Raw genomic sequence first — 19,808 nt, 5'->3', positions numbered from 1 at the left:
TAATATTGTAATGTAATATTTATTAAGCATTGGAAGTGTGCAGAATACTAGATAGTCCACATAAAAGATCCTGATGGATTTCAAGGAAAAGGGCTAAAAATGCACTCTCCTAATCCACAGGAAAAGAGGGTAATTCAGAATCTAGCTGAACCAATAAATCCTATTTAGTTTAGCATACATCACATGCCAAAAAAAGAGAGACTAATGGAAATGGAGAGTGATAATCTCTGATTAGAAGGTAGTCATCTTAAGAGCACACGTTCCTCCCCAGACTTGAGTTTAGAAAGAGTCAATTCAGTAAAATATTTCCCATTAAAAAAAAAGTTTTGGCCAATAATCCTCTGCGTTATTACCTGATGTTCTAAGATCATAAGTTAAAATGGTTTCTATGGAGACCAGCTTTATAAGTATTATCCCAAACTACAAGATGAAATGCTTTTAAAAAAATTATACTTTAAACTGTAACTTAACAGCATCACAATAAAATTTACAATGTTGGCATAAGGCATTTAGAAGTCTCAGACTAGAGTTATAAATCTGCAGTAGGAGAACAATTTTTCCCAGACTCGAAAAATACTGACACCAAAATCCCTCTAAAGAAGTATTTTATCTAAAAAAAGTACACATAATATGAGGAAAGAATATCTTAGTTTGCCATAATTCTACACTTTACTTTGCTTAGCCAGTTTAGATCTGGAGGGGGAAAAAAAGTAAAGCCAAAGCTAAAACAGGGGCTTAGAAACAGCATTTCCTGTTTTATATAATCATGGTTACTAAGGGTCATATCCTCTATTCATCTTTAAGTAGAATTCTCACAGAAGTTGATGAAAATATTTGGTGAAAATTGATTGAAAAATAAGTTATTTCTCTTTCTGTCTATATGCTTATTACAGATGTTCTGTGTGTATGTGTGTGTGTGTATCAACAAAATTTTTAAAAAATATATCAGCTTTTTGGAAGGCTCAACGCAAGTAAAAGAATATAAAAATGCATACTTATATGCTTTTCTTCCACCTGTTGGGAGAAACATATCCTAATTATTAGTTTGAATGCAGAAAAAAGTACAAATTAAGTTTGTTTCTGAAAATTCTATTTGTATTCCTTTTTTAAAAACAAGTTTGCTGTAGATATCTAAGATTACCATTGTAGTAAAACATAAATAGAAACTTTTATTTTCTTTGACAATATACATTCATGGTAATACGTATTCTTTTAAACAAGGAATATAGTAAAATATATTCATTGCAAATAGAAATATTCGCAAAGAACAATTCAGGAGAGTATATATATTTTTTAAAAAAATTTTTTCTTTCTTAGAGACAGGGCCTTGCTCTGTCATCCAGGCTGGAGAGTGGTGTGATCATAACTCACTGCAGCCTTAAACGTCTGGGCTCAAGAGATCTTCCCGCCTCCGCTGAGTAGCTGCGACTACAAGTATGTGCTACTGCACCTGGCTAATTTTAATAGTATTTTCTGAGACAGGGTCTTGCTATGTTGCCCCAGCTGGTCTTAACCTTCTGACTTCAAGCGATCCTCCTGCCTTGGCTTCCCAAATTTCCTGGGATTACAGGCTTGAGCCACCACACCAGCCAGAACGATATACTTTATGCTGATTGATCTATTAGATTTATAAAATACAGATAAACTTTATTTGTTAATTTTAATTTAAAAATCTGAAGAGGGAAATACAGAGGAGTAGAATGTATATGCACATTTTGTTAGTAAAAGACAACCTGAAAATGGCTTATGGGAATAAAAGTACTTACTAATGTAAGCTTTATGGTTGAAAACTGGTCACATAAATGTATGTATGGTATATGTCCTGAAATCTAGATAATGAAAAGTGATGTGGAAATTGGTTACATCAACCAGTCCTTGCTTGCTTTTTAAAAAAATTTCATATGAGCACATACACATTTGTAATACATAGAAATATAACACGTATTTACAAATGTGCCTAATTATATGGTTTATGTTGTTCACCAAAATGACTGGTGCAAGTTTTGTGTGTTTAAGAAGTTTACTATGTTCGTTTTATTTAAAACATGCTTTGAAATGAGCAAAACAACAAATAGACTAAGTTCATGAATAAAAACATTTTTAAATGCCTCTTTCAGAATATTGCAGAACTTGCAGGACTGCTTCTGTTTCTCTGTAGATTTAAGGAAATAAACTCTAGCAAACCCCAGAAAATGAAGGGGAGAATGAGGAAAAGGGAGAAAATTCATGATGGAAGTTGAAGGTCACAGGAATGAAAGGAGAGATGTAATACTCTACAGATTTTTTTTTTTTGATTGTACACAGAAGAGATAACTAGATCAGAAATAGAATAGGAGCTTTTCTGAAAGTCTCTGAGGAGAGAAAAGTCAGCAAAGAGTTATTTCTGAAGATTCTTAGGAACTTGTTATAAAAAAAGGTGGGGAGGGGAGAGTGCTTTATTGGTAACTTCAAACAGTCTGTGGGCAGGACAGCTGAGTCACAGTTTGGAGATAGGATCTGAGCTTCTTGGAGCTTCAGAATTTATTCTAAATGTTCTAGGAAAATAGCAGGGTTAGCTTAAATACCATTATGTTAGTCATCTGTTAGTTTTGTGTTTAATTATTATTGAATTTTTGCTCTAGAGTTTATTTTCTTTATTATTTCTTCTGGATACTAGTTCTAATTTAACTGCTGTATTAAAAGTTGCTTAGGACTGAGGAATTTGATTTGCCAGTTTATTTCATTTATTTGTCTAGCTACCCTGAGCCCACAGAACTCTACTTCTATCTGGTGGCAGCTAATTCAAATTAAAAACTAATCTAAAAAAGAAGATTAATCATATTTAAGCTGCAACCACATCTTGGAGATGGCACTCACAGATAATTTAATGTCATGTAAAAATTATTTAAAAGTATCAGTATCACTTCACATTAATAGAGATCATGAAATTCTCCAAGGTATCAATATTCTGGTCTTAATGGTGAGTTGGGCTACTTCTCCAGATAAGTAACTGCAGAACTTACTTTTGCCTGAAATATTAGTTAAGGAAAAAATAAATTACCAGTGGTTATTTATTGAGATCAGTGGTTCTCAGTCCTCTCTGCTCATTAGTATTCCCTGGAGAGCTTTTAAGAATTGTAGATCCCAAGTCCCCCTCCTAACCAGCTAAAACAGGAAGTGGAACCCTGGTATTGTTTTTTGTTGTTGTTGCTGTTTTTTGTTTGCATGTTTGTTTTTAATGCTCCCTAGGTGATTCTAATTTGTAGCTAATGTTAGAACACTGATCAAGGTAGTTCAAGGCCAAAAAATTAAATAAACGCATACATTCCTATTTGTGCTTTAATTTGAGGCATATAAATTATTGCTTCAATGGCACTTGCTTTAAAACCACCAGTGCACCCAGTAGCCTATAGCTTTAAATGGAAACAGAATTGCAGGTAAGCCCTTTTATAGTCCATTACCAACCTATTTTTTCAGGTCACAGCTCCCTACAACACTGTCTTGTCAAACTCGAAGCATTCAAACATTCTCTGCATTTTTTTTATCTCCATGTTTTCAGGTTCTTGCTGTTTTCTTTTTGTTATACGTTCACCTCCTTCTATACCTGGCAAAATACTTACATTCTAAAGGCCATTTAAAGTCATTTAAAAGTCATTGCCTCTGTGACACTGGGCGAATTATAGTAAAATTATTTTATATAATGCTGACTTGTATAAATTTAAATCACATGAATGTTTTCCTGAAGAGACAAAGTCACACTATCTAACGGTAAGTGTACAGTTAATAATATAGCTCTTCAAACTCTATTCAAGTACAGCAGGTCCTCAACGCTGTTTGGTTCAACGTCACTTCGTCATAATGGGTGATGAGGAAAAAAAAAAAAATCGATTCCGGGCCATGGTCACTGTCTGTGTGGAGTTTGCACATTCTCCTCATGTCTGCGTGGGTTTTCTCCGGGTACTCTGGTTTCCTCCTACATCCCACAGCTGTGCTCGCTAGGTTGTCTCTAAGCTGTGCACATATCTAAATATTCTCAGTCTGAGTGAGTGTGGGTGTGAGTGTGAGTGCACCCCAGGATAGAAGGGTGTCCTGTCCCGGGTTACTTTCCTCCTTGAGCCCTGAACTCCAACCACCTGCAATCCTGAATTGGAAAAATTGGTTAAATGATCTTACTTGTTTTTATTAATCTTTCTCAAATGTATGTCTAGCTCACATTTATTTCAATGTTTAACATTAGAAGTGTTTTGGTCTTTATTTGGAAGTTTGGTGACATTTCTGTGACCTGAGATATGCACAGGAATTTAACTCTTGTTTATATCAAGTAGCCTATGGTGAAATTGTTTTTCTTATATATGCCACTTCTCTTAAAGTCACAATTTCCAAGAACCTATCCCTGACATTAAGGACTTACTGTATCTATCATCCCACTGCCTAGTAACTTCCATACCAATAATCACGTAGGCACATAATCCCGGAGTCATTTGATTTAGGTTTATGAATTGTTTCACGTAGACATTTGAGTTATGTTACGAACAGCTGCAAATTTCAACATCTTATTCCAATCATATGAATCACTTTAAGGAAGAGGACAATGTATACATTTTTTTCTGTTTACCATGGGGCTATTCAAACTTTAAATAATAGAGATATTTAAATATGATCACATACGTATTTTTCTGATGTATTGAATTTTACCATTTGGCTATCGTATGTATTTCACATGGGAAATGAGGGGATACCATTTCTTTTTCTTCACCTTTTTTTGGCTTTGACCCCACAGGAAGCCAGCTTGCTAGCTCCGTTACCTGATAGTTCCCTGAATGAAGACTCTTCAGTGAGGATCAGCATTTTATCCCAGACAGGAGTCGTGAATTTTCTTCCTAAAGATACACATATCTCTTAAAAGAGTCCAGAATATTTCCTGCAAAACTGTCTCTGTCATATGAGCACCTATTAGAGCTACTATCAGAAAATCCAAGGAAAGAAATCCATCTTTCCTGCAACAGAAAAAAAAAATACACCCTAAAATGGGCCAAGAACGTGAAAATCAGCAAGATTAGAGACCAGGGAAAAAAGCGAATAACCCTTTAACTGAAAATTTGATTTGAAAAATAAGAGCTTATCCATTGGTTCTCTCACTTCTTTCCCCACTTCTTTCTCACTGCTGGAACTTTGTGAAACATACAGATGATGGAGGAGTATTTGTGTCGACATTCTGAATTTCAATTTTTTAATAATTAGGCAGATGGTTGGTTTGTGGTAAAGTCCATTATTGTACAGATTGCAATTTGTATCTAGTCACAAAACATAAGTCACTTTCCTAGGACGATTTCAGGATCTTTTCAGATAGGAAATATTACTGTAATTGAAAACCGACTTAACGTTTAGCCAAGAGCCCATAACATCCAGGTACCTCCATGCCCCTATGAACTGTTTCTTTTCCTCTCAGTCTTTGTTGGTCATAGCCCTAGATTTTCCACCAAATTGAATCCGGCCTGAGCTGCAAGCAATGCCCCTGCTGGGTGCGGACTGCAGGCCCACCACTGGAGGGCGTCTGGACGCTTCCAAACAGCTCTGAAGCGCCTAGAAATCCCGTCTGAGGACTGGAAAGCGCAGGAGGGAGAACGTGAGATTTGATTTTATTGGACTAATAAGTAAAAAGGAGAGCAGGCAGGTGTAGGAGCAAAACTAAACTGCCTTTTTTCTCTTGGGGATCTGCCCTTCCCACTAAGGCAGCAAACTCCCTAGAGACCATGAGAAAAATACCGCTGCTCCCGTGCCCGCGGACCCCTCAAGGGCCGGTCGCGGGGGCCTCTGGCCCCGCAGAGCAGGCGTCGGGCTCGCTTCCCGGGCTCTGGACCACAGTGGGGACGCGTCCCGAGGCACTGGGACAGTCTCGCTGCCAGGAGATCGCGCTCCGGTAGCGGCTGAAGACCCAGGCTTGCAAACTGCCCTTGAAGTCCAGGACCGAGGGGCCTTTTCCAACAATAAAGGAACTGCTTTCTTTCCCACACCCCCACCCCCGGCCCCCATTTCTTTCCGCACCGGGTTCGTTAAAGGCGTTTATTCTTTGGGGAGTAGGCAGCAAATCACCCTCAAGGTTGAAATGGAAGAGGTGTGAGGTTATTTCTGAAGGGCTCGTCTGCCGCATTCATTTCCTCTGTGTGGAAGGATCGCGCTGAATTGTAATCACTTTAAACTGTGATTTGCCTGATTTTTAAAAACGTGTTTTCAGAGCATCACTTTAAAGAAAACTCGCTTCCTGCCCAAGAATCTTTAAATCCCAAGTGGGAAGAGGAGGGTTGAAAGGCACAGGAGGGGTGCTCAGATTTCCAGATAACCCAGCGCCAGGCACGGTGCGGCGGAGAGCGCGCACTCCCAGAGGCTCCGTCCCAGCCCATCCGTCACCTGAGGGGTACTAGAGACAGATGCCGGCTCTCCAGCCAAAGGGTGGGCACCGGTTCCTTTAAAACCGAAAGACCCTACTCCCAGGTAGAAAGATGTCAAATCATTCCTTAGCCCAGACGGAATTCAGCACCCAAAGGGTTACACCTGGCTGCCGGGCTCGGGCGCAGGAGAGGGCGCCTCGGCACTCCCAGTAATTCAATTAGTCAGGTTCTGGAAGGTGGGGCGGGGGGAGGGGGCAGGAGGCGTGGGGAAGGGAGGAGATTAGGAAAACGCCTCTTTCTCGTGGAGCAAACCAATCCGGTTGGAGTAAAGAGAGAGGAAAAACCCCCAATCTGTAGGGAAACAGCAGGCCGTTCCCTGACTGGCTGCTCCAGCTATTCCCCTCCACCCGCCCCCACCCTTCCCAAGTAAACGGCGTGGAAGGAGGAAAAAAAAAAAAAAAAAAAGCAGTCCACATGACCCGGGCCGCCGCGGCAGCAGCGCTGGCTGGGCGCGGGCTGGCGGCACCTCCCCCTGTTCTGCCCGGAGCTCACACCCGCGCTCGCGCCGCCCGCCCGCTTGCCAGCCCCGCGCCCAGCGCAACACGCCCGGGCGGAGCCCCATCCCCCCGCCCACGTCCACGTTCACGCGCGCGGCCTCGCGCTCTGCTGAGGCTGCTGCCGCTAGGTCGCCGCCGCTGTCGGCTTTACACGCAAGTCATTAACGAGGGGGCGTGCCCGAGGAGATTTTTTTTCCCATAAAGCATTTTTTTCTCTCTTTTTTTCCCCCTCTTTTGCAAAACTGACTTTTGCAAAACCCTTTCCACTTCTTGCCAGTCGTTTCAATTCCTCCTGGGCTGCTCGTGCTGCTGCTGCTGCTGCACTCAAGTTTATTTATTTTCCCGCCTGGGTAGGGGTTTTAGGATTCGGTTTGTGGTTTTCACCTCTGTTGCTGCTGCTGTGCCTAAGGAGGGAAAGAGGAGCAGCTGCGGGAAGGTTTTCTGATGTAGTCATCGGGGAGGTGCCACTCGCTCGTGCGCTCCCTTTTTTTTTTTTTCTCTTTTCCCATTTCAAACTGATTGATGCATCTCTACAAGTTGCTAGGCTTGGACCCGCCGGAGTCGCAGGGACACTTCTGAGAGCTCACCCCCGGGCTCTTGGCACCGCGTGTGGGGGCTCAGTCTCCCTCTCGGAAGGCTATCGGAGACTGACATCAGCCCATCCAGGAGTTGGAGGGATCCATTTGAAAGTGATTGTTTCCCCTCCCGCTCTCCAGCCGAACACTTGGGTTGGCGTCGTCTTGCAGGTTTAGGCATCCCAGCTCCGCCAGGCCGGCTGGCCTTAACCTCTGCTCTTCATTTACTGTGGTGCACCCACACCCAGCCAAGGAAAGCACGCGCGAGAAATTCCCGAGGCTCGGCCAGCACCCAGGGTGCCCTCTTCCGCTACCGCCGCGGTCCGACTGTGTTGGGGGACCTGCCGGAAGACGCGAAGAGCCAAACTTTTCTTTGAGGTTTTCGAGGCAAGACCGCTTCTCGCCGGCGCAGCTGCCGCTTAACCAGTTCCAGGACACCAACAGGGCTGGGTTGCGGCTCCGGATCCCCACCCTTCTCCGCGCACCGCCCGGTACCGCAGCACCTACGACTCCTCTGAGATTTCTGGGGGTCGCCCGGCTAAGGCACAGAGGAGGCTGAGGAAAGGGGTTCTCAGACTCCCGGGACCACAAGCGCGCAGCCTCCTATCTGCACGTCGCCTTCCTCCTGCAGTTTCCCACCGGCCGCCAAAGTAACTTGGAGGGAAGCGGGGCGCAGTGCGAGGGCCCCGGGCGGCGGCGGAGGCGGAGGCGTGCGTAGTCCGCTGCGCCGACGCTGAGCCGGGCCCGGAGGGCCGGTGTATGTCTCCCCGCGGCTGCGGCGCGAAACTCCCGGTGACTGTGCAGCGTGCGCCGCCGCCTGCCCCGACCCGCGCTGCAGCCGCCCGGCCCGGCGCGCACCTCCCTCTCCCGGGGTGACCGGCCTGCCGCCGCCGCCGCCCGAGACACAGCTTGGCACCTCTTCCCCCGCCCTCGCCGCCGCCACCACACACACGCACGCTTCTCTCCATCTTGTGATTCCTTTTTCTTTCTGAACCCTCCAGTGGGGGTGCGAGTTTGTCTTTATCCCCCCCCCACCACCACACCGCCTTCTTTTCTTCTCGCTCTCCTACCCCTCCCCAGCTTGGTGGGCGCCTCTTTCCTTTCTCGTCCCCCTTCATTTTTATTTATTCATATTTATTTGGCGCCCGCTCTCTCTCTGTCCCTTTGCCTCCCTCCCTCCGGATCCCTGCTTTCTCCCCGGAGTGGCGCGTCGGGGGCTCCGCCGCTGGCCAGGCGTGATGTTGCACGTGGAGATGTTGACGCTGGTGTTTCTGGTGCTCTGGATGTGTGTGTTCAGCCAGGATCCGGGCTCCAAGACCGTCGCCGACCGCTACGCTGTCTACTGGAACAGCAGCAACCCCAGGTAAGTCGGTAAGGGGCGGAGAGCCGGGGCTACCGGGCCTCTGGGCCCTGCGGAAGGAGCGGCGGCGGGGATCGGCGCGCACCAGCCGCTGGCGGCGCGCACCCTAGGAGCCTGCGTCGCCCGGGCGCTGATGGCTTGAGGCGTCGGCGGGAAGCGCTCGCGTCGCGCCCCTCTTTGTTAAGCCGCCGCGGAAAGGCCAGGTGCCCCTGGGAGTCCCCGGGGCTGCCCAGACCAACTGCTTCCGCGGGGCGACCCGGAAAAGGGCGGGAGCCGGGGAGTCGGGACTTCTCCGCTTCCCAGCCCCGGCAGGCTAACTGGTATCCGGATCCCGGCGCGGGGAGCCCCCAGTGTGCGCCGCCAGGAGCTCCTGCCTGGACCGTGGGTCCGTCCGCAGGGACTGCGGAAAGAACCCACCAAACATCCCCCAAAGTTTTTTTTATTTTTATTTATTTTTTTATTTTTTTAATTTTTCCTTTTCTTTTCCCGGTGCGCGCAGAGAGAGCGCACGGGCTAGGGGAAGTGAGGGGGGCTGGGAAGCGGAAGCTTTAGGTTTTTATTTTCCTCTTTAACTGCGAGGAAATCATTCGGCCCCTGAGTCAGTCTGGGCCCGGCGCGGTTTGCAGTGGAGAGGATTCTCCCATCTTCTCCATCCCTCCACCCACCCTAGTGGGTTCAAGATGCCAGAAAGTTTGATCTAATACCGGGTTACGTCATGTGTGCGGAACAAGCCGCCAGAGTTGGCCGAGCCAGGAGGTGGGAGCCCTTCGCCCGTGGCCTGGCGATGTGCTGCCGGAGGAACGCGCGCGGTTACCTGGAACCGATTTGTAGGCGTCCCCGAAGCCCGCTGGGTACGCGGGAGACTAGAGGTGGGCGCCTGGGGCCGTCCTAGCGCGCGTGCTGGACACCGGCCAGTCGCAGACGTCCCGTGTTTTCGGACCCTGGGAGTGGAGTGGGGAGGTTATCCAGAGTCCGGGTTTGGAGCAGTTCGGAACCTTTACTGCTTCCCGGTCTGTGCACAGAAGTCGGCCCCGCTGGGCATCCATACCGCACAGCTTTCTCTGGGACAGAGGCTAGCTTCCAGCTGTGTCCCGGTCTCAGTGCCCTCCTAGGTACTATTTATTAATAGTACCGATTGCATCTAAAATCACAGGTTTTTTCACTGGGCTTCAGTGGAAGTTGGGAAGAGAGAGGCGGGAGGCCCAGGGGTTAGCCTAGAGTTGGTGCGCGTCCTGGGCTCCAGGAGAGAGGGTATGGGTGGGCGCCTCCAGTTTTTTCTCCAGGAGAGAGGGTATCGGTGGGCCCTCTCCGCCTGCCTCCAGCCTCCCCTCGGCATGCAGGCAAGAGTGGGATTCCCCGCTTGAGTAATGTCAGCGCAGATGAAGCTGGGAAGATTTTCCCCACAAGCAGTCTGCCGGTTACAGAACCAAGAGGGAGTTCTCCTTATCCCGCTAGTCCAGGATAGTCTTACTCAGGTAGCTGCCCAAGTCCTAAATGAACCACCGAACAGGAGTGGAGATATTCCTGAAAGTTTGGTTCAAAAAACAAGTCTCCTGGAGGTGGGTGGTGGAATGGGAAGCGATTTCTTCTTTGACATGCCACTTACCACTCTCAGGAAAAGAGAAAAGCCATCCTGCCAGAGGAGATGCCTTTTATTAAAGCTGACAAGACAAATAGAGCAAGCTTTCCAGTTGTGATGGTGTTAAAAGCAAGTCTCATTATGTTGGTTAGTTTTTTTTCCCCGTTTGTGCTTTATTAGGCAGCATATACGAAGCAGAAATGTGTATCTCTGAACTTTAGCACCTTATTAAATAAAGCAACACTGAAATAGTTTCGTTGAATTTGGGATATCTTGCTCTTGGTTGCCTTTTCTTTCCCATTCCAAACTCCACAATGTGATCTTTTTCTCATGGCATTCATTTATTTGGATACTTGGGTGTTCCAGTCTTCCTGGCTTAAAACGGAAAGAACCAGCAGCACCCCTACTCTAACCCCCCTTCTTAACCTGTCAAGCTAGACTGAGTTAGTTTGAGGACATTTTATCTTAGGTTATCTCTGTTTTATGCTTTTGATACTGTTGTTTGGTTTGAGATTAGCACATTGATTTTTGTCACAGGTCATGTTTTTTAATAGATCTGCCCTGCCTGCAGAAAACTCTTTTGCTCAGGATGCCATGGAGGCTTTGAACCTGCCCAGACAAAGTTGATCTGCAGAATTTTAAAATACCAAGAGTATTTCTAAATCGGTATTGTGATTTCAGGTTTGTGGAAATACCTTTCTATTTGATCATTATCAGTTTGATAATGGCCAAAAGAAAGAATGATGTACCCCTCTTAACCCCAAGAGATACAGCCCTAACACTTATTATTCTTAGGAATTTATGGACACATTTATCTTGGTATGTTATCACAGTGAAAAACTTACTTTAAAAACAATATTTTAAAAGTAGGCGGTTTTATCTCTGAAGTGTTGAGTAAGATGTTGCTTTTTTGATGTATTAAGAAAAGTCAACTTGGATATAATTTTAAAGAGGCCACATGCCGAATAAGTATTTTAAAAATAAAAACTAACAGTTTTTCACAAACAATAGTAAGAAAATATTTCAGAAAATTTCCACGGGTTTAGTAAATTTTATAAATTCAGTGTTGTGCAATTCCTCTTCATATATTTTATTTTGAAAAGTAAGCTAGCCATGCCTTGTGTCTTTATGTAGAACCTATCTGTTAAGATTTTGCTAAACTAGTAAGACTTCAATCTTATGAAAAAAGAATAGAGGACTTTAATTGCAACTTAAATAAATTTTTAAATTTTTCCCTCAGAATATAAGTTCAGTGGGCACATTAAACTGATGATAATGTATACCGTGCCTAAATGAAGTAAATCTACTTTAGCTTATACTAACAGATTCAATTTGAAATTATGTTTAGGTAAAATCAGAATTAAATGTATCTTGATCACAGGGATTAAGTACAGTATCTTACTGTGTAACTTGAGTTATGTGTAACTTGTGTATCTGATAGGAGTTTATCTTCTACATGGAGTTTCATTACTGCATCTCCATTGATAAATGAGCATCTATAGATGTAGTTTTATGGGAAAAATATTAAATTTATTTGTTGTCAGAATAGTTTTACTGTTAGAATCTATGTACCCAGGAGAAGTGGATACTGAGTTTTCAAATGCTGATAACTTTTTAGTTGGTAGTATTTATTGGATAGGGGACCAAACTGATTTTATGTATTGAATTGGCACAAATTTGTGAAATAGCAACTGAGAACTGTCAGTCTGAATAGAAATATATGGTAACATTTGCCTAAATGCATCTTCTATATTTCCAAAATTTGAAAACTTGTATAAGTTTTACCTGAAAGTGTAAATAATCAAATGATCCTTTTAATGTTATGCTGAATTCTAAACTGGAATATCACTAAGTAACTTTGAGTAATGAAAATCCACGTCAAGAAGAATATAACTATTTGTCCTTAATTTCTTTAAGAATGTAAAAAGATTTTAAGTAATGTTAAAAAGGCTTCCAGTAATAAAACTTTATTTACATTCCTCTTTAGTAGTTATGCTTATAAAGAGAGTCATAATACTAAGAACATGCCTATTCATCTGAAGTATGCCATAAACAGTTTTTGGTGCTTCTAATAAGAATATACTTTTAAACATCAGGTGCATATTGAAAGTTCTTCTTGGATTATTTTGACTATTTGCCGAAATGATATTAGGGTAATTAAACATATCTCCTACTGGTTGGCATTATTGATGCAATAGTCAAATAATACAGCAGCAAATATGACCAACACTCTTTTAGGAATACCAGTCCTCCTCAACCCGGTGTTTTGCTTCCGTTAAGGTTTGAGTATCATCAATTTAAAAGGTTATACTCCTAAGAGGAAAGTATCTCTGTAATTCATCAAGGATTTACTAAACTTTAACCTAATCATGTTTTCTTTGGACTTTCTCAATTCTTGTAGGGACTTGTAAATTAAACATTTCATATTAGAGTAGCAGGTAATTGACACCTTTTAGTTTTGTTAACATGTAATCTTGGAGTTGTGAAAGTAGTGTGAATTCTAGGTCAACACTCCCAAATCCTCTGGCAGTACAGGTCAAATGTATGTGGCTAAGAAGAGCGAAGTAGTGACATTTTTTTTTTCCTAATCATATTCCCTTGAGTATTTTTCTTCTTTCAAAATTTACTTGCTCCATTTAAAAAAATTCTGAGCCATCATCATTTTGAGATATATATATATATACCAGTATACTGGCACTGTGACCTTTTCACTGACAAATAAATGAAATCAGCATGCTTTAACTCTAAGAAATTGTTGTGAGTAAAGATTGAATATTATCTTGGTTTCAAATGAGTTTTGTCATGAAACTTAGAAAGGATTATCCTTATTCTTGAAATTTTAAATATTTTATGTAATATTTTGTATGTTAGAAACATAAATGTTCTTCAAGTAAAATGCATTAACTTTAAGCCTCAATGTAACGTATCACTTTATTAGATGTATTGGTAGTAATTTTTTTATTCTGAAATTTATATCAGACTTTATGCAAGTGCCAGGATAAAAATAAGGCAGTATGACTGAGATTTATAACCCATGTTTTTATGCTTATATGTTTGTAAGAGACCTGAATTGACTACCCCCCGCCTTTTTTTAATCTAGAAATTTGTAAAAGAGAAGTATGCTGCTTGTTTTTTGGCCAGTTTTCCATAGAATTTTGAAAAGCAGAGTTGGCTACTGAGATATGTTCTACCTATTTTATTCATTATTTTATATGTTCACAATAAACTATCAGAAATACTCAACTGTCTGATTTTTAGATGACAGGAACATTAGAGCTATTTGAGGCAGATTTGACTATACAGTCTAATTTGGCATTTTCAGGGTAAGACCAAGGTCAGTAAACTACTCGTGATTGAAAGTATCAGAGTCTTCAGTAGTTTATTACTCTCTGTTAGGTGATTTTAGTGGTAATAACTAAACCATCACCTCACTGAACTAATATCTTGTCATGTGTATTGTGGCTAACAATCAATAGCTTCAGAAGCTTCCACCTTTGAAGGCTGAGGATCAGGTTTGGAGGGAACACTTAGTTACTTGGGTGCAAATTAACCTTGTGAATTTCTTGCCATTTAATCTTGCAGAATGCCTTCTGAACAGGCATTTCATTGCATTCTGTCCACTGGCCTGGTTTCCTGTTGGATAAGGACAGATAAAGATGAGCGCCTCCTTTTCTCCCCTGTTGCTATGAACCAAGCAAGCTACCAGCTTCATGCTGGGCCAAGAAAATGAATGAATACAATTAGTCCTTCAGGAGTTCTGGCCTTTGCTAGCTTGGGATAAGTATATGCCAGAAAATTTACCTTTGAGAGAGAGAAAGCGTTAAAATAAAAATGAACAAAATATGAGAATATGTTAAGAATAGAATTTTACATGTTGGGTAGCATTTGGTCTAGTGCTTATTGATTTGTTTTTTCAATATAAATCAATTTAAAATTTTTTATAAGATACCACTCAACCCTCCTCATTTTTATGTATGTGTTGAATAACTTCTGTAGTAATAAAGACTTAAAAAGCTGTGATATTTTGTTTGAAATAATGAACGACTCTATGTTGAAGATTCCGTATTATCAATTTTCTTTTCAGAAGCAGTATACAAACTGTTAAAATAGCATTCCTAATTAGAATATCCATGTTGCAAAGGAAGCCTCAATTTCCCTAAGCACAGTGAGGAAGGTCCTTGCCTCTTACCCAGGACAACTCAGTTGGATCAGCCTTCTGAACTGAGGAAAAAAATTGCCCTTTGATCATTTGTGACGGATAACACCTTCATTTTCAGGTACAAAAACCTCAAAGAGGAGTATAAGAAATGAGGCATTAATACTCACTTTTAATAATTTGTCTTGCGATGGTGGTCTTAGCCAAACATCAATAAATTACTGTCTCTTTTAAGGGCCTGATTTATATTATCGAATTTATATTTTAGTCTGCTTTTCAACCTATGTCCTGAGCTGTTTTGTAGAAAAGTTTCTTGTGATTAATGTGAACTTCCAGTGCTTCTGAATAGGATATTACTCACTACTAGGAGATCTATTTCCTCTTAAATTTGTCTGCATTTATGTTTTCAAAATTTAGTCAGTCATAAAGGAGCACAATGGCACAGGACCACTTAGCTTAAAATTAAAAATTAATCAAGTTTTTTTCTGACTACAACTATTTTGCATGATTTTGAGTGAAATCATTCCTAATATCTTCATATTCTTGATAGTTCTTATTGTACTCTCTAAAGGATTTATTGTAAACTGAAATCTGTGTGCTATTTTCTAATTGGAAAATTTGAGTGGATGCAAATTCTTGTTTTTGAGGCTTCTGAATATAATTTTCAAACAGTAAACCATATAGTTCAATGAAAACATTATTTTAAAATATTGAAAACTCTTATTTAAGCTAGCTAGTTGCTGAGAGACAGTAGTGTACCACAGTGATGGTTAGCTCAGCTTTCATTCAGGTAGAATTCTATCATTTTCAATAAGGAAAAATAAACCTTTGTCATCTTTAGAAACATCCTTCATACAATTGACAGTTGACAGGTTGAAGAAAATGTTACTGTCAGGTCTTATTTTCCACTCAAGTGAGGAATAAAAATAGGTTTGAATGATTTTATAAAATCTTATTTTAAAATTATTTCAAGATGGATAAAATGCTCAATCTTTATATGCATATCAGAATTGATCTTCCAGTTGCTTTAGGGAGGGTCAGCAAAGTATAGCTCAAGGAGAGATCGTCTAACAGTAAAGTTCCTATGATTTTTACTTTTAAAAAGTCAAGTACAGTTGATTTGATTGTAATGGGATATTACAGCCTGTTTTATGATTGGATTCTTAGGAGATATAAGATATAAATATTCTTTCTATTATTGTTTATCAAGAGACCTGATTTTCATGACTGATGATCATGATTCTGGTATGAACTAAAAGTAGAAGTTCGGGCATATGCTCTGTACAGTCATGTATATTAACAAATATGTATATGCCTTGGACAATCATGTTACTAGTACACATCGATTAGACCTGTTTTAAAAACGCTTTGCTATTAATGCTTAAAAATAACTGCACAGTATAATATATGGATTACCATGTGGAAGTACATGAATACCTACTTAGAGATTAGAAAAAATATGATTAAGTGCTTATTTCCTGATTTAGAAAAGCTAGTTTTTTGGCTTTCAGTTAAATCAGCGTGTTTTTTTTCCCCCCTAGAAGCAGCCATCTTGTTTTAAGACCGATTTTATTTCTTTTGTGAAATTGGTCCAGAAATGAATATGGACGATAGAAAAGGACTAAACCACTTTATGATCATTTTGGCAGGTCTCTCTACATTTAAAGTTCTATCTTATTTGCGAACTCACTAAAATGCTATCTTATATTTAGTTGACAGAAAAGAATGTTTTAACTTAGTAATAATATGCTTAAACCCAGGCATATTATATATTAATGTTAAATGTTGGGCTGTACCATGTTTCCATAAATATTTTTTTATTGAAGCTTATACTTTATGGCTAATTTCAAAGGAACATATTAATAGCCCCTATTGTCACCTCCACCCCCAAATCCTGATCTCCTTTTTCTGATTATGCTAAGTAGTTCTTTTTATTTGTTGGTTGCCCTTTTTTTTTTTTTTTTTTTTTTTTAATTACTCAACTCTACCAGGAATCTTTCTCCAGCAAAAGGTACTGATAAAAGTATAGGTACCTCTAAAAATGAAGCAGTTGGGGTTATTTAAGATAGATTATATTAAGCCAGAGCCTTTTTGTCTCTGAAATATAAGCTCTTCCTATCACGTTAGAACAAATCTTTCTTGTGGGTTCTCATAGATTATTTTACAAGTAAATTCATATTTGTTACTAAAAATTATGAGAGTATATCAACTGAGTCTGCTGTATTTTCTGTCATGTTTTGTATTTCTGGGTACATTTAGAAAACCAGGTGACCTAATAAACTTTACTAAAAATTAATACTATACTCCTTACTACTGCATGTGTTTGATGATGGCTGGAAACATTATTCTCATGTACTGCAGCAAAAGCAGAGCTTCTGTAAAATTAATTTCAGAAGTAACCTGACTTAGCCTGATTAAGCTGGGCACAGATAAATACTACTAATGTCACTTACGAAAGACTGCTTCAGTTTGTTAGAGGTAGGATTTTGGGTGGTTGTAGATGTAGTGTAAAGGCAATAAATAAAGTACACGTTTTAATAACAGATACATGTATCATGGTTAAAGTTCAGGTATGAATTGACCATTTTTGCACAGAAAACTTCCCTCTGATATCTAGCATCTGTTTTTCTTTGACTGGCTAGTGAGAAGACTAAAATAACTGAGTGTTCAAAGTGACCTTTTGTTTTTAAATGAATTAACAAATACCTTTTGTTTTTTTTTTCTTGCTGTTTCCAAGCTGTCAGAGTTTCCATTTTAAAATTTATTAATTATTTATATATGTAAAAACTATAATTAAGAATTAACTCTTGCCTCTTTCTCTGAAAATTATGAAAGTATTTTTATATGAAACACGCAGTGTTGTGGTTTGAATTAAAGGAAGTTATGGCGTAGTTGGATAATTATAGTGCAAATTGTTATCTAGGTTGTGATGATGACAGACATGATACTTGATGTTTCATATTTCCTAGATGTCAGTGGGATATACAACTTTGTTACATTTACTAAACTCAATAATGTATAGACAACTTCACCTACTTACATTTTTAATAGTTTTTAATTTTATGGAGACAAATGAGAATGGGAGAAAAGGAAAAAATAACTATAAATATGGGAAATTATCTTTTATGTCTAACAATTAGGTTAAACAAAGTGGGAGCAAATGAGCCTAGTTCCCCTTCTATTGTTTCAGGGCAAGAAAATACAGACAGATGTCGGAATGTGGAAGCGGTGACCTCTGACTTGCACAGCATGGCCACTGCCCTGGCACACAAGTGTCCTGAGCCACCATCATAGCAGGATGCGTTTTGAAGTGACTGACACTTTTGAGATGGAGATCTTGAAACTGATTGTGTAGTTATTTGCAGCTCTCCAAAGTATCAGTCTTTCTAGTTTTCATTTTAAGTTTCTCACTTTACCATTTATAAAAATGTTTCTTTGGCTCTGACAGAGTTTTTGTGGCTTCTGGATGGCTTCTGTATCCATATAGTCACTATAAATCTTTGCCTCCCAATAATTATAGTCAACGTGTTGGGATAATGAAGGCTAAGGGAAGCTCAGATGTACAGTTCTGCTGCAGCAAAGTGTTTGGCCTGCTTTATTTAGCTAATACTTTTCTTCTTCTTCTTCTTCTTCTTCTGTTTTTTTTTTTTTAACAGACAGATGAAAGCAGTGGTTTTGTTAAAGGCCTTTTCTTTTAGCCTCTGCTCTGCAATCTCGCCAATAACCCCTGGGTTCAGACAGACCATTAATGTTTTAGATACTGTGGCATTCAGTGCTTTCTTCATATATTTGTTTACTGTTACTGCTTCAATAAACTTTTACGCCTATTTCAGTAGTTTTCTGGCGGGAGCTCCGTTTATTAAAATTTAGTGACCCAGCACTAAGAGGGGTACAGTTCAAATAGTGGTGCTTCTGACAGGGTTTTGTGTCAAACTAGGGAAAATAATGGGGAAACGAAAGCTGCCAAAATGTGTCTCCCAATTACTAATTAATAAGGAGAGAAGGGACCTCAGTGATAGATCTGGTGTCTGCCATGGCAACAACTTGGGATGCTTTATTTTAAATACTGTATAAAACAAATTAAAGTAAACCTCAGAGAATGTAGCACCCAGATATTTTGTATCACAAGTGATAATTTTTTTAAGTCTGTGAAAATCCAGGCAGAAAACAAAATTTGAAATGAAATCTTTGCACTCTTTACCAATAGTATCAAAATGTAAAGCTATTCTAAAGAGTATTTCCCTTCTTAATAATGCCTTTATTCTTATTAATATTTTAGTACAGACATGATAGTGTTTTTTGTGGTTTTAGTATTGGTGTAGCATTGTATACATACTTTATTGTCAACAAAGATTCAAGGAAAAATTTAAAAATTTTCCCACCATATGCTTGTCATTAATATTTTGAAAATTACTATGATTGAAGAACAGAACCTCTCCCTCACCATATATATATATATATATATATATATTTTTTTTTTTTTTTTCTGCCATCCCAGAGGTTCCAGTCTTTTTCTGGCCATGTTCCCACTATGGTTGCTAGAACCATAATTAAATGTCTGTTATTAGTGTACTTTTTTCCATAGCATTTACAGCATCAAAAGCAAAGGGTCTTGTATGGAACTATAGCTGTCAAGGGAACAATGAAAACTAATTACACACTCTGCTGTCACCATGGTCAGCTATACTCTTGGGAAGACAACGTGACAGAGGTGGTGTGTGTGGAGCGGGTGGGTATATGTATACACGATATTCCATAAGAATATGTACACCTAAGGTCAGACATACCTATTGGTTTACCATTATCCTCTGTTCTCTGAAGGAAAAAAAAATGTAGAAAGGACTATCTAATTTAGTTAATTAAAATGAAAAAATGCAGTTCTTTGTTAGGAAGGGGCTCCCTATTTTAGCATTCTTCCTTTATAATATGAACTGAGAGAACCAGCAATATCTATGAGTCTGAATATCTCGTTATTTTGAATATTATTTTGGCATGGTCTTGTTATCAATACATATATTAACATGTCTATTATAATTACGTCTTTTGCAAATTGTTTTTTTACTTAACTCGAGATTTTTCATTGACGTCTGATTATTTGAGAGCTAATCACCTAATTCATTTATTATGTAAATCTCTCTATGGCTATTTTTCTCTTTTGATGGCTTTTGCCCATTTTATTGTCTCCGGGCCTGTAGACCTGTGGATAGAGTTGA

At 40.2% G+C, this 19,808-nt stretch overlaps 1 protein-coding gene across 1 annotated transcript in view; it reads left to right on the top strand.

Annotated features, from left to right (window-relative positions):
- The first annotated feature begins 8,414 nt into the window (after positions 1-8,414).
- EFNA5 (ephrin A5) overlaps positions 8,415-19,808 on the top strand; it is a 294,637-nt gene continuing 283,243 nt past the window's right edge. Inside the window, exon 1 of the mRNA XM_023212250.2 lies at positions 8,415-8,863. Within this exon, the coding sequence (XP_023068018.1) occupies positions 8,739-8,863 (125 nt within the window). The 5' untranslated portion in view covers positions 8,415-8,738. The remainder of the gene's footprint in view (positions 8,864-19,808) is intronic.

Source organism: Piliocolobus tephrosceles, chromosome 4 (genome assembly GCF_002776525.5).
Source record: "Piliocolobus tephrosceles isolate RC106 chromosome 4, ASM277652v3, whole genome shotgun sequence".
NCBI lineage: Eukaryota > Metazoa > Chordata > Mammalia > Primates > Cercopithecidae > Piliocolobus > Piliocolobus tephrosceles.
The sequence above is the reverse complement of the archived record's forward strand: the minus strand, read 5'-3'. Positions and strand labels throughout refer to the sequence as shown.